The sequence below is a fragment of the Actinia tenebrosa genome, unplaced genomic scaffold (genome assembly GCF_029948245.1).
Source record: "Actinia tenebrosa isolate PJP-AT-01 unplaced genomic scaffold, QUT_ActTen_1.0 PGA_scaffold10__47_contigs__length_13832649, whole genome shotgun sequence".
Taxonomy (NCBI): domain Eukaryota; kingdom Metazoa; phylum Cnidaria; class Anthozoa; order Actiniaria; family Actiniidae; genus Actinia; species Actinia tenebrosa.
Window position 1 is genome coordinate 4,700,801 of NW_028292570.1, and position 15,297 is coordinate 4,716,097.

Genomic DNA, 15,297 nt, shown 5'->3' on the forward strand with positions numbered 1-15,297 from the left:
CTTGGAAACCTTTTGAGGGGAAAACATCGAAAATTGAAAACTGCCGGGCATTTAATCCATGCCCGGCTGTCCTACCAGGCTGTCTGAAATGATGAGAAATTTTTCTTAGTGCAACGAAGAGAGTCGTCAGTATTCTGTGCAGAGAAAAGACAAACACGTCAAATTGAAATCTATGTAGCAGAGGATAATTGCTAAAAGTTTCTGTACACGAAATGAAAAATAAGGTTTTTAGAGGATTTATTTTCGAACCGTCAAAAGAGTAAAAAAATAAGAAAAACCGATGCTTGGATTCCCTGTGTTACGAGTAAGAGCGAGGACTGGAGCAAGCGCGGGAAGAACCAAGTTTGCTTTTTTCAATGTTGTGAAAGAATTTCTCCTTTTATTCCAGAAAATAAACCCTTTAAAGGTATGCAATTAGTTCAATTATATCACATATTAATTCATTGTTATTAACAGCTGTTGCTTGAATTGGTATTGTTTATTTTTTGGCGAAAATTTATTGATATTTTGTTCAATATACTTGACAAGTCGACAAGCTGAACTGCATTCAAACTCATTTGAAGATCCATTTTCTATCCTTGGAAATTTAATGAATTTTTCTAAAATAAGATATTGAGGTTTCTTTATCGAAGGTAAAGATGTCAGACGTTAATGCTTGGGCAAGTATAGATGGATTATTTGATGACCAAGATGATGAAGACAGTGCTGAGACTTCGCAACGAGAGGTAAGGAAGGGATCATTCATACTTATGGAAGGAAGGGGGGAGGCCAGGGGGGTACTCTTGCCCGTTTAGGGTAGGGATGTGCCACTGAGCCCTCTGAACCCTCACCCTGTTCCAGAGTAAAATCGCTGAAATTCATACCCTGTTCCAGAGCAAGATCGCTGAAAACCATACCCTTTTCCAGTAGTGCGAAAATAGATACCCTGTTCCAGAGAGGAGAGAGCATGATTTCATATACCCTGTCCCAGAGCGAGCACGATTTTATATACTTTGTTCCAGAGTAGAATCGCTGAAAACCATACCCTGTTTGGCAGCACGTACCCACATAGCGAATATAGGGGAGTACCCCCTGGGAGGGCGTGGGTTGGGGTGAGAAAAAAAGGGGGTCTTGAAATAATTAAGAATCTCGAAAAAGTTGGAAATAAAGAGGAAATTCTGAAAACCGCTACACAATTCCTATGATGTTTCAATCAAAGCTTTTTGCATTTCTTCCGATGTAGGTTTTTGGTGCCAGCAAAGATAACCTGATATTAGCCATTGATTGTTCACCATCAATGTACAGGGTGGTTGGTGAGGAATCTCATTTTCAGTTATCTATAAAGGTAAATATAAATTCTGTTCATGAGCTCTACTAGATGCATGACTGCATCCACTCAGGCTTCTTGTTGCGAAATTTGCAAAAGTACTATGAAAGATACATATTTCTCCTACGACACCTTTCAGGAAAGAAGATAATAGTATGTCAATAGAGCCCAGGGTCTGGTTGTATGAAGGATGGATAGCAATATCTGATAGATAAATCTTTATCCATTGGATAAATCTATTGGATAACAGCATCAACTTATCCACTGGATAAGGATTTATCAGTCAGGTAGTGCTATTAACCCTTCATACAACTGGCCCCAGATAACAAATTGTGACAGTATCACAAAATAAAAAAATAAAAAAACAGCATTTGTCACCTTGGGACATGAAACCTGAGTAATTAGGCAGATTTTCATATAGCTTGAATAGCATGCTTGAAACTTGTGAGGAAATAAATGGTGACTGGTCAAAGTAGTAAAAATATAGTATTAAAAAGTCCAATTTTCTCCCTTTTTCTAACACAAATAGTTTCAATGCTCAGCTTAGTTCAACAATAGCATTCTCATTTGTTTTTCAGTGTGCCATCAATATAATGAAAAGCAAGATCATAAGCAGTGACAGAGATTTGATTGGAATTGTTTTCTTCTCAACTGTGAGTAAATTAATGTGTACTTGAAGGAAAGGTACAATTTTTACTAAGGGGGAGGGGAAGGGGAAAAGCTGGGGCTTCAAAGGGGAGAGTCATCAGTATGCATCAGTAAAAGTTTAAACTTTAGTAGAGGGTCAAAACTTTTGTATTTTGACTAAAGCATTAAAAGTAACAATTCCAAATCATAATTGTATCATCGCTCTATAATCCCATGTAAGCAACTATTGTATTATTTTCAAATTCTCTTTCCTGTCCAAATTAAACATTATTTTGGATCGTTTCCATTTGCATTCTTTCAAGGGAAAACTATGACTTCTGGAATCAGTCTTGTATAGTAGTTTGGGATGATATAATTAATCTGCAATAGGACTACATGTCTGTCCAATTTGAAAATAATTGAATTCCAAAAATTCCTCTGACTGCCAGATTGGACTGGGCCTATCAGCCTCTTCCAATTTTGTTAGTACTCGAAATTTTTTTCATCCAATTATTTTCAAATTGGCCAGCATGTAGTCCTATTACCTATACTAATTCTCTCAACATTTTTTATAATATTTCCTTTAGAAAAGCAACAAAGGCAAGGATGATACTAATAAACATATATATCAGGTAAGTCTGTCCAGGTTCAAATTCTCTATTACTCAGGATTAGCCTCTGTTTTGTACATGTAGAATATTCACATGTTTCTTTACAGGTCCGTGGGATTTCAAATTTTTTGAAGTATTTTTGAAGTTGTGAATACTTATAATATGTGAATATTAGGCGACCATGAGTAAATGCGTAGGTAATCAAGGAACACAGTTTTGTATGCAGAATATTCCAAATTGTAGTTAGATAGCTTATTGGTTATAGCTCAATACGTTATAGGAGGGAAGGAAAGAAAGGAAGAAAGAAGGAAAAATGTCATTTTGCATTTTATTTTTAGGAACTGGACCAACCTGATGCTCAAAGAATCCTTGACTTGGAGAAACTATTAGAAGGTAATAATTGATTTTGTTTTTAGACGTGTGGCCCAAATTTTACTGGAAGAATAGATTTTCCCTTGCTTGGTCTCACATTCAATAAGAGTTTCAGGACATGATTGAGTGGGTTTAAACAAAGGTTATTATTCACCATGGGATTAAAATGGTGCTATGTGTTTGCCCTGTGTTGAAGGTCCATGGGTGGTGTGTGCTGCCTCTTCTTGTTGTGGTTGGGAGTCCTTTGCTTTGTGTGTCTGGCTTTTTCCCCCTCCATAAAAATGAACTCTTGAATTCCAAATTCAGGGCTGATGAACATAACTCTGGCAGAACATAACTCTGGCAGAATGATTTCATTAACAGATAACTCATGTGATGTTTTTGAAAACTCTCTTCATGATGTTCTGTGGACTTGTTCAAATATGTTTTCACAAAGGTAAGAGAGTTGAATCATTGAGAACAAAACTAGTCATCGTTAATGTTATAATTCTCTGTTTTAAAACCACATTTTCAATCTAGTTTGTAAGAGAAAAATGTTCTTTCATTCCTATTTTTCTAATTTCGTTTCACTTATTTTTTCCCATCCCCTCCCCTCACAGTTTTTCCCTTCATTCTTGTGCTCTTAATTTGTATCTCATTAAAAAAATGTCAACAAAAAAAAATCATTTTGTTTTCATCTCATTTCTTTCCCATAATTTTCCCCTTTTTCATTATTCTTATGCCACAGCAGTAACCACATTTTGTTCTCTCTAGTACTCAAAAGTCTGGTTATAAAAGAATGATGTTGTTTACAGACAATGATAATCCTCATTCAGATGATAAACAACTACAGGTACAGTACATGTACTTTGTGATCAACAAATTGTCAAAAAATGTGATAATAGAAGGGAAAGTCTAAAAATCCAATTTCAAAGTGAAGACTGTTCAAATAATGAGATAACCTTCCTTTGGTAAAACTTTTAAATAACATAACTACCCCCGTGCCTCCCATGGATATGTATATTTACATCAAAGAATTTTTGCGTGAGTCACTATTATGTCTTTGGTTCTTGTAATCATCCCTTGTTATATAATTGGCAAAAAAATGGTGGTTGAGGATGAACTGGTACATATGGTAATATACAGCCGATCTTAGTACTGGTATTTTACTGCTTTTTTACTTTTGCCTCTTATGGGAAAAATCTAGGAGAGAAGGGCCTATGCATGGCTTTCATGTGTTTATAATATTTAACTGTTTATCTAATTTTTACATTTTTAGAACCTGGCAAGAACTAAGGCAAGGGTATGTATTGAACTGTGATGGTGATGTTGATAGTGATGATCATGATGATGATGGTGATTATGTTAATAATGACCGAGATGATGATGGTGAGAAAGTGCTAAATATGGTGGCAGAAGTGGTGGTACTGACTGATTAAGAGTATGATGATGGTGATGATGGTGATAATGGTGATAGTGATAATGATGTGTTGGTGGTGGTGGTGATGATGATGGTGATTATGTTATAATATAGCGCTAATGATGGTGGCAGAAGTGGTGGTAGTGACTGATTAAGAGTATGATGAAGGTGGTGATAATGATGATGATGGTGGTGTAAGTCAAGTGTCCACAAGGTATTAGAGACCTTTAGCCTTTAACATTCTTACTAGTCCCACAAACCTCAAACTGCAGTTCGATGTCAGGTGTTTTCCGTCAAACTTTCAACATTTATCAAGGCGTCATAACGAAGTTGTCGTTGGAAGAGTGCCCATATTAAATTTCATTGATGCCAAGTGTTTCTCGGTGTTTGCAGGTGTTTTTCGGGGCTTGATTCCTAGTGGTTAGTGGCAAACACGATGCTAAAGGTCTCTATTATGTCAAGACTACCTGACATCTTTTTTTTTTCTAGGACCTATCAGAAATTGGTATCAACATAGAACTAATGCACATCCTCCCCCCTGGGGGATCATTTGACCCTCAACTATTCTACCAGGTAATAACAGACCTTTTTAGCTTGGAGCGTAATGTTTTTCTATCATGTCATTCTCTTGAGAATTAGATTCTTTTTTTGAGTTGTATCCAAATTCATGTGTGCAAGCGTTAAACAAAGAAATGATACTCAAGGTAATGACATGTGATCTGAATGGGAAAGAGGTCTATTTTCAGTATTACCAATGTTTATAATATTTAATAAGTTTATCTTTTTTTTCTTATCTTATTACTCCTAACTCTTACTCTGATGTAGGACTAATGACTTTGTTCAAAATTTCAGTACAGTAAGGCCTAGGGCAAACGTCTAACTTTCCATGCACCGAACTCATTAAAAACAATGGATATCAGGTGATAATGAAGCGGCATTCTTTGATGTAATTAAGTTCGGTGCATGGAAAGTTCGATGTTTGCCCTAGGCCTTACAAACTTTTTTGCATTGTGTTTAGGTTTCCTTCTAATCCACTTAACACACAACACAGTCTCAACTAGTAACTGCTTGTCATAATTAATTTTTCTATTACTATTAGGATATAATTTCTGATGATGATGAAGATATACAACTGCCTGATCCATCAGAGAAATTTGATGAATTACTTTCAAGGTAATCCCCCCTTATGAAAAAACTAGCAAAATGGGGGTGGCTGAGGTTGGTCAATTATGTGGGTGTGTCGGGGGGAGGGGGATCTTGACTCTTTCATTAGTCACATCCTTAAATCAATCATTAAGAAGTCTTGGAATGGTTTATTGAGTACATTCAGACAGAACTTTTGATATAGGTTTTTGCATTATTTAAGAATTCTTAATTGCATAATTGTTTTTAAATATTTTGCCAGTATAGCTTCTTAAGACATAAGTGAAAATCATAGCACGCATGCACAGGTGCTCAATAAAACCATTTCAGGCCTCTTTAAGTCAACCTGTTAATCAATTCACCTTTTCGGCGCTAGCTTTCACGGGGTATAAATTGTTTTAGATTGTGTTACAATCACCAAAAAGTTTGGACATTGTTCTCAAATTGCCATACAAATGTACTGTACTGACTCTAAATGAACTATTTACTTGGTTAATGTTTAGTTAGTTCTCTAAATACAAGTAAATGATCATTTTTCTAGCTTGATTGAAGCTTTTCTTACTGCTGTTAAGATAGCTAACTAAAGAAATCTTTCTAAATTTTCTTTTTAAAGTTAGTGATTTTGTATGGAAATCTGAGAACGATGTCCGAATTTTTTAGTGACCGTAACACAATCCAAACTGGCGCCAAAAAGGTGAATTCAGTCAGGTTGTCATTCATTTATTTCATTTTCTTAGGGTGCAGAAGAAAGAACACAAGAAGAGACCTTTGGCCAGCATCCCTTTTACTCTCGCTGATGGTGTTGATATGGGTATTAGTGTGTACGTATCATTATTACCTCTTGTTACGGCAGACACCCTCCACACTGTCACTTTGTGTCCATAATAGCATCCGCAATAGCAAGAAAAATTTATCGGACAATTTTTTTTAGCATTATTTTGGGGCGGGGATTTTGCTCTCGGCAAGAGCAAGCAGTCCATAATATCAGGGTGTCCACAATGCAAGAGTTCACTGTATAAAATCTCACTATGTGTTCTCTGATTGGTTCAGAAATGTGCCGTATTAATAGGATGAAGCATGTGCTGATTCCATTCATGTGCAGTCTTCTTCGTTCTATGCACAGTTTTACCAGTATTAAAATAATAGTTAACTTCTTATGATGATAAGATTCAACTTGTGCCGCCCAGCTACAAAGTCAAGCACCGTAAATCTCAACAGCCGCACGAATGAAGAAATAAAGACACACACAAAATACATTTGCAAGGTAAAATATCAAAGTCTGGCATCAATAGTACTGATATTAACACCTGATTCTCTCCTGGGGGGTTTATCTGGGTTCTTCGTTTTTCCTCCCTCTGTAAAAATCAACATGTGAGTTCAGCATTGCAGGTCTGTTGTTAATAGTGAAGTTGGTGGTAGTGGGTGTGCAGCTAACCTTGCAGAAGAGCAGCCCAAAGAAATGATGGTCGTGAAAACAAGTTTATTTGTCTTTCATTATTTGTTAATTCAATAAGTGATTCTTTTATCTGTTTGTTCATTCATTTATTCAATTGGTAATTCTATTTTTCATTCTTTCTTTCATTCTTGCATTTAATCAGCCATTCTTTTGTTCCTTTATTAATCCTTAGTGGTGTTTATTTACCTCAAATGTTAGCATTCATTCATTCACTCAGTCATTTATTTGTTTGTTCATTTGAGGGTCCTTCATCCATCAGTCCATCCATCCATCCATCCATCCAAACATACGATTAAGTGAAAAGAAATCAATATAAAAATAAAAGATTTCAATAATTCTCTTTGTTATACAGGATACTGGTTCTGAACTTATGCCGACAGACATTAAATACTACCAAATGTTTGGAGGAGAAAAGGTACCCTTCATAAAAACTTGTTTTACATTCTCTGTACAGGTTTACAAACAATATCACCCCCAATACAATACAATACAAGATGTTTATTTAGTGCCGTAATATATATAAATAAAATTACAATGTACATTTTGAATCATTCTTGTGATAAATACATATATATATAATCAGTATTACATTGTACATTTAGTTTGTTCCTTATTTTAAAGCACAGGCTATTATTGTAACAACCAGTACGTCTGAACTACACAATTAGCTAGAAAAATCATTAGGTTGTTGGTTATCTGTAGGGTTGGGTAACAACAAGGATATCACTAGTGTAATAGTGTGATGTTGGTCAATAACCCATTTATTGACATTGATTTGAGGGATGATTGTTTACTTATGCCCTCATCTGAAAAAAATGGGTAGATTGCAGTTTGTTAAGGAAGTCGACTTGCTATTTTATCATTTTGAAAATCTTTTTTCTAACTTTAGGTAATATTTGAAAAAGAAGAAGTAGCAGCTATGAAAAACTTTGGAAATCCAGGTAATTTAGTAACATACCTTGATATTTTTTAACTCCTCCAAAAATAATGCATGTATCTGTCTGTCTGTCTGTCTGTCCATCCATCCATCCATTCCTTCCTCCCTCCCTCCATCCATCCAAACATTCACCCATCTATTCATCCATCCATACCTCCGACTATCTGTCCATCCGTCCGTCCATTCCTTCCTCCCCTCTTCCATCCCTCCATCTGACCAATCACCTAGAATAAAGTGGTCAAATTATGACATGTCATAATTACTGGTATTATTCAATGATTAATAAAATAGGATCAATTTTATTTCTTCTAGGTTTACTGCTGATGGGATTCAAGCCTAAGAAATCTCTCAAGCGTCTTTATCACATTAAGTCATCACACTTCATACATCCTGATGAAAAGGTAAAAACTATTGGAACTAAAAGGTATAGAGGTCATTTACCAGCCACAAGGTCAGGATAGAGAAAACCTTTGTCTAAGGTACTCTTAAATAAAGGCCAATGACACAGTTTTTTTTCCTATTTCGACCAACTATAGATCCCTTGCATGTGACGTAGAAGCAGGAATAATATCCAGAAAATTGGAAACTTATTGTTATTTCCTCCAGATTGAGCTGCATTCTGACGGACAGCAAGGGCTCTATAGGATGGACAGTAAATGACCTTTCTTTTCCATTTATTCTTTGTCTTGTTTTGCGTTTTTGTTTTTGTTGGGCAATCCGTAATTAATCCCAGGATACCAAAATGCAGTTAGAGATAGAAAATACCACCTGCTCAACAGCTATTCAAAACACAGGATTTTAGGATACCAGACTAGAAGAAAATAACTTGGGTATTTTTCTTGCATATTTTTTTTCTTCATTTTTCTCTTTTTTTTTTTCTTTTTTTTTTGTTTTTTTAGTCAGTGTCTGGTAGTACAACTCTGTTCTCAGCTCTTCTGAAAAAATCATTGGAGAAAGAAGTTATTCCTATTTGTAGATACATTCCAAGAGCTGTTTCTGCACCATCCTTTGTTGCCCTTCTTCCCCAGGTTTGTAACAAATATCTCTATTGATCCATTCATTTATTATCCATTCTTTAATTAATTGACTTTATTAGTCGTCATGTAAAGTTTTCCTATTACAGACCATGTGTCGATTATTTCAAAGCGTATCCCACTACTTTGTTGAATAGTTGCACATGACACAACACATGAAACTTGATTATTACAACTCAAACAAAGAATCTTATTCTCAAGAGAATGACATGGTGTGGTGTGTACTTGGGAAACATTGAGAGAAATTGCAATTTATTCAAAAATAATTTATTTGTCAATGAGTAATTTTTCTTTTTTTTTTCATTTTTTCTTTCTTGCCCTTTGTTGGCCTTATTAATCTTAGAACTTCCTTTCGTTTTTATTATTAAAACTAATTTATTTGCTATCTGCCAGAAAGAAGAGTTTAATGATCATAAAGTGCAGATCACGCCCCCTGGATTCCATGTCATCTTCTTGCCTTATGTCGATGACATGAGAAAGTTGCAGTACCCCAAAATGCCAAAAGGTATGTGTATCATGGAATCAGGAATGAAATAGCAAAAGACATGACATTCATGTTGGTTTGTTAAATTCAACCAAGATTGCGGCTTTGGTAGCAGCCAATCAGAATGCAAATCTAGACTGATCAAAGTCAGGGCACGACTAACTCACAGATTGAAACCTGAAACAACCTCTGGGCTGATCTAAGTCAGGGAATAGCTAACTCACAGATCAAACCCTGAAACAACCTCTGGGCTGATCTAAGTCAGGGCATGGCTAACTCACAGATCGGACCCTGAAACAACCTCTGGGCCGATCTAAGTCAGAGCATGGCTAACTAACAGATTGAACCCTGAAACAACCTCTGGGCTGATCTAAGTCAGGGCATGGCTAACTCACAGATTAAACCCTAAAATAACCTCTGGGCTAAGCTAAGTCAGGGCATGGCTAACTCGCAGATTAAACCCTAAAATAACCTCTGGGCTGAGCTAAGTCGGGGCATGGCCCAATCACAGATTAAATCCTGAAAAAAACCTCTCAACTAATCTATTGTAAGTCTGAGCAGAGAAAACCAGAGAACCCAGAGAAACACCCTTACAAAATCTACTCAACACTTACATGTATGGTGCCACTGAGGAAGTCCAGGAATAGGCCCTTTGCAGTTAACGGTCACGTGTCTGTACTGGAATGCAAAATTTTTGTTTTTATATTAAATTGGTGATTCTTTTTAGCTACTTGTAAAGAACTGGATGAAACGATGTGTATCCAGTGTGTTACGAAATGTAGTTTTATTACGATCTCTCGAAACAGGTTGTAGAAAGTGTGTTTGCAGTCCAGTAAATTTCACCCATGGGAATCAAAATGTTCATTCATTTGCTCTCAGTGAATTAATCAGCACGTGATTGCTTAGCTGCAAAGGGCCTATTGAACCTGAGACCCCAGAGGTATAGGCACCACCCTCTCTTCCCCAACATTTTTAATAGGTGGCTTAGCTTCCACTTATATTTCTATATTTGTTCTTGCAGCCACTACAGAACAAGTCAACAAAGCGAAAGAAATAATCAAGAAACTAACATTTACATTCAGATCTACTGACTTTGAAAACCCATGTAAGTTGATCATGAAGTAGTATGCATGTAGAGAGATATCCATCTACCCCATAAAATAATCAAACCATATCTCAATACTACTTGCAGCTCTCCAGAAACACTACAACCACTTAGAGGCACTGGCTCTTGATAGAGACTCACCAGAGGAAGTTGACGATCTTACTGGTAAGTTATTCCTATTAAAGAAAACATTTCATGATAACATGACTAGCAGGTAGTAAGCGAAGTTAAATTTCCATATTGCTACCATTATGATTGAAGTGTAGCCAGTGAAGTTTGATGTCTTGTTTGCCAACTACAATCTTGGACAAAACCTGTAGAGAAAATCACTAATAAAAAAATTTTTTTGTTTTTGCTTTTGTCATGAAGAATAATGTACATCCCCCATGCATTTCTGGTTTTTGTGATTCTTTTTCAGAGCCTGATGTTGAACGGTTGGACAGGAGGGCAGGCACTCTGATGCAGGAATTCAAGGACCTAGTATTCCCAGATGGCTATAACCCTGATGCTAAACCAGCCACTAAACGAAAGGTCTCGCTTCATTTAGATATTATATAAAAACTTCTCATGTTAGACAATATTTTAAAATTTGTCATGGGAAAAAAAATCTTGGTTCTTTTGAGAATTTTCTGTGGATTTGGTAAATTTTCATTCCTCCATTGAAAACGAATTCCTAATTTCATTTTAATTATGAGTTCATTATGAAGAAAGCAGGAACATAACATTTTCCTCTTACGTTTTGTTCACAGGCACCAGGTGAAGGTACAGCAAAGAAAGCAAAGGTAGAAGGCTTATCTGTGGATATTAAAGAAGAAGCTATGAAGGGAAGGGTAAGTTGATTAAAAGGTTTTTTTCCTTCCTTTCTTTTCATCATTTGTTGGTCGATTCCCTTCTTTCCTTCATTATCCCCCCTTGGTTCCCTTTCCCCCAACATTCCATCTGCTCACTCTCTCTTTTCTATTTTTCCTTTGACTTTTTTTCTTCTTTCTCTGGTTCTCATCCCTCAGCAAAAATCAACTTCTAAATTGCCCTTACACACTATGATGTCAGATGAAAACAGTTTATCGTTTTAACGCTAGGGACTATGGTCACTAGAGGGGGACAGAATGACAACACAAAGAAAACAACACCATAAAATTGCATTTACAAAACAAGAAGGGAGGAATGAATGACAACAAATATGATTATTAAAACTCAGGGATAAACATCAACACATAACATATATGGAAACGACATGTCTATGGAAACTAGACAATAATTGAAACCAAACTTTGGAAGAGAAAGAAGATTTAGTCACAATTTTTATTGTTTTTATAATCCTGTCCCCCACTTTAATCATGCTGTGATGTCATAGTGTCGTAGGGCAATTCCAATTGGAATTTCAGTATATGAAAAGATGCTCTGTGGAAATGCCATTGCTAAATCCTTAGTATTTTTCTTATTTATTTACACTTGCCGCAAGATGCCTTTTTTGATAATGATGAATCAAAAATCTTTCCTCTTATTCTGCAGCTTTCCAAGCTTACAGTTCCAGTTTTAAAAGATTTTGTCAGACAAGCCGGTATTAAATCAGGAACAAAGAAAGCTGAGCTGATAGATGCAATCAATGAACACTTTGGAATCTAATTCATAAAATAATGTAGTATAGAATTTTCTTGCTCTTACAATACTTTGTAGAATTATCGAATAGAGACACCATTTATATGTACCGAACTAGATGTTATTTTATAAAAAACAAAGCAGAATATGAATTATTAGATCCCAATAAAAACCATGTTTTCATTCATCTGGAAAACAAAATCCATAGTCAATGTCCATTTCACCATTGGGAAATATATATTGGTTTCATGGTTACTACTAGTAGATGTTGCATAGCCTTGTGGGATTGAAATACAAACAAGCATTTCAAATAAAGGCTTCGATCCTAATCCCTTAGAGCGCTGCTACGCAGGCTATATCAGTCGAAAAAACACTTCTGTGAATGTTGGAGACAACAATACTACAAAACATTGTTACAGCATATTAGCATGCAGCATGTTAACATGTGTGCTGGGCTTGGCTTTTCTGCATTTCAATCCTATTATGCACAATAATATTGTTACATCATCTGTGGAAAAATGCTACTGTATTAAAAGTGTAAATAAGTGAAAGGAAGTGTTGAAAAATGTTTATTCTTCTACCACATGTTTGGAAATTATTATTAAACATATTTCACTGCATCTGTAAAACTCTCATTGTAAGTAAGTTAGAAAGTTTTTCAATACCAAAATAGAGTACTCATTTATAAATCTCATTCACACTTCATAAAAATAAAATATCAATCCTAACCTAATAATTTGATTGTTTTCCCATAAACTACCCCTCCTCTTATGTACATTTTCGTATTCTGCTCTAAAATGGCTGTCATGTCTTTTTCTTCTGACTTTCACTAGAGTTGACGAGGGCCTCCTAAATATTGATTGGCACCCACACAATACTGCAAAGTAGATCTCCCTACTCTTCTAAAAGTTGACCTTTCAGTCATGTCAGGGGAAAGGTCTTCCCTCAGCATTCCAAACATTCCATCACAACCAGGAAACTATGTCGGCTCAAACTCAAGATGAGTTATTGGCTTCTGTCAATCAATATTAGCTTGGACTATTGAAAATCTGACTGACAAGCCAAAATGTCAACTATATAGCCAGCTAGCTGCTGTCTAGATTATCAGCAACATGGAAACAATAAATAATTACTACAAAAATTGCCTCATATTCTACACCGGCAATAGATCATTGTCAAGGATAGGAGCCTTTCCCTGTGAGCCCCCGTTTCCATGGTGTACCATACCTAAAGACTGAGCTAGGGGACCCAGTGTAAGGTCTAGAGGTTTGAGCCACGTAAGACAAAGGCTTCTGATAAAACCAGGAATCCTCCTCCATTACCATCTGAGGGTATTTTTTAAAGTCATCTGGTGGAATTATCTCGCCTTCTACATTAATAGGCGGTGCTCTACACTCGCTCTTAATTCGTAACACCTTTCCTTGAAACTCTTGTGTTCTTCCAAATTGTCGTTCAATGGTGTTGCGCTTTTTGTCTCTTAATTTAGCCTCGTTGAGAAACTTATTGTAAGTGTTATCCCCAATGGTTGAAGCTTTAGGGATCCTAAGCGGGTAAATGTCTGCTACCATTCCTCGTATTCGTTTATCTTCTTCAACCTTTGGCTCAACAGCTCGTGGTAATTCAGCCTTCTTTGAACTTGCCCTAGAAGTCGTTCGAGCCAAACTCCCAGCGCTAACATTCGATCGTACAAATTTCAAGTTTTTCCACATATTACTGTCATATTCTTCGTCTGTCTTCTCAAGGTTTGTTGTGTCTAGATTTGTTATATCCATCCATAATCGTTGTTGTACTGTACTACAAGGTTTATCGCGGAGTTTTAAAGGAGCTTGTCGGACGAAACTTCTCGTATCTAAACAAACTTCTGATGCCGGTTTTTTCGGGGGAATCCCGAATGTTGTTCTACTTCGAGGTTTAAAGGCCATTATAGATCACAAATACTAGTTTTTTGAGGTCTTTAACGGCTAGTAAGACACTATTTTCCATCTCTTTTCGCTTCACTTCTCAACCGGATAGACTGTTTATGGCAACATTTCAGTGTCACTATGGTTGCAGATTGGTCACCCTGTGGTTTTCCCCCTTGCGGCGTGTCATAAGAGGAAGTGCAAAATGAACGAGAAAGAAAAATATATATGAAAGCAGTAAAACTCTAGAAAATAAGAGTGAAAGACAACTTAACATTGTGAAAAGAATATTAATCCATATAAATAATGAATTTTGACTAATGATTTTATTTTAGTATCAGTTTTTTTGCACCCCATTTTAAGTCCTTCGTCTCAAGCCTACTTCCGCTCCCGTCTAACACTGTACTAAATCCCAGTCATCGATCGGTGTCTCCATTCGAACCCAAGTGCAACCCTAACCGGACTACATCTCCCCTTAACATTCGCTTAGCATCGTTCTTTCAACGTAAAATAATAATAAAGAATGCCAGGTATTTGAGCTGAATAAGACCCTCGCTGAGAAAGTCACATAAAGCTTAAAATCAAAGCACAAATCACCCACACTCAGTCGCAAGCTCTGACGCCAAGCACAATCATGCTATCTCACGAGGTTAATACGGTGTGTATTTTACTTGTGGGATATTATTAAGCTGTTTATTTTTATTCCCCACGTATGGAGTGGGGTGGGATCCAGGATTTTTAGGGGGAGGGATGGGGATGGGTTACGAACGAAGCCGCCCCAGTACGTATTTCGAGGCATTTTAACGAAATTTTAAAACAAAGAAACGAAAATGGAGATGATACCAGAGGCATGACCAATTTTCGTTGTTGTTTCAATTGCAACGTGACTTTCCAAAGTTTCCGGCCAGATGTTGTAACAGCGAACAACCAAATATGCTTTAAAATATTCAGTAGTAAAACATATAAAGATTTAAAATATATACATATTACACTCTGTTTTGGTTCTTTTTCAAAGTTTTGCATTCAGTAAATCTTTGTTCAACATTATCACCCCACCCCTTCCCCCAAGGAAGAAAATTGCTTTGGTATCAACGGTAAGTTCTCCTCATTATTTCCGGCGTTTTTGGTAGTAAAATAATTTCAAACATATAGATTTGCCGTGAATAAAAAAAATATAATCACTAAAATGAAACATATCTAGAGTCATATCATATCTATTTTAGGAACAGAACCCTTATTTAGTTATAAAAGATGCAAATTTCTATAAAGAAAGAGGAATATTGGGAAATTTTCATAATAATGAATATTAATTATATCATAAAAC

The 15,297-nt window shown here is 36.1% G+C and overlaps 2 protein-coding genes across 3 annotated transcripts; one reads left to right on the forward strand and one right to left on the reverse strand.

The window, feature by feature from the left end:
- Positions 1-5: 5 nt before the first annotated feature.
- Positions 6-12,623, forward strand: LOC116306576 (DNA repair protein Ku70). 2 transcript variants are annotated; one of them, XM_031716650.2, is made up of 23 exons: positions 6-406; positions 633-725; positions 1,223-1,324; positions 1,885-1,959; positions 2,521-2,565; positions 2,882-2,936; positions 3,222-3,351; positions 3,669-3,747; positions 4,174-4,197; positions 4,804-4,887; positions 5,414-5,487; positions 6,195-6,278; positions 6,625-6,721; positions 7,266-7,328; positions 7,803-7,854; positions 8,163-8,251; positions 8,750-8,878; positions 9,278-9,389; positions 10,390-10,473; positions 10,561-10,638; positions 10,892-11,004; positions 11,223-11,303; positions 11,986-12,623. In XM_031716650.2, the coding sequence occupies exons 1-23, from the start codon at positions 281-283 to the stop codon at positions 12,097-12,099; spliced, it is 1,983 nt and encodes a 660-aa protein (XP_031572510.1). In that variant the 5' UTR covers positions 6-280; the 3' UTR covers positions 12,100-12,623. The 2 variants fall into 2 exon arrangements, with proteins under 2 accessions (XP_031572510.1, XP_031572512.1); XM_031716652.2 differs by having other exon boundaries at positions 7-406; positions 3,279-3,351.
- A 5-nt stretch (positions 12,624-12,628) lies between these two features.
- On the reverse strand, positions 12,629-14,101 carry LOC116306581 (uncharacterized). The gene has a single exon (XM_031716657.2). It carries the CDS (start codon positions 13,992-13,994, stop codon positions 13,248-13,250), a length of 747 nt encoding a protein of 248 aa, XP_031572517.1. The 5' UTR covers positions 13,995-14,101; the 3' UTR covers positions 12,629-13,247.
- Positions 14,102-15,297: the final 1,196 nt, after the last annotated feature.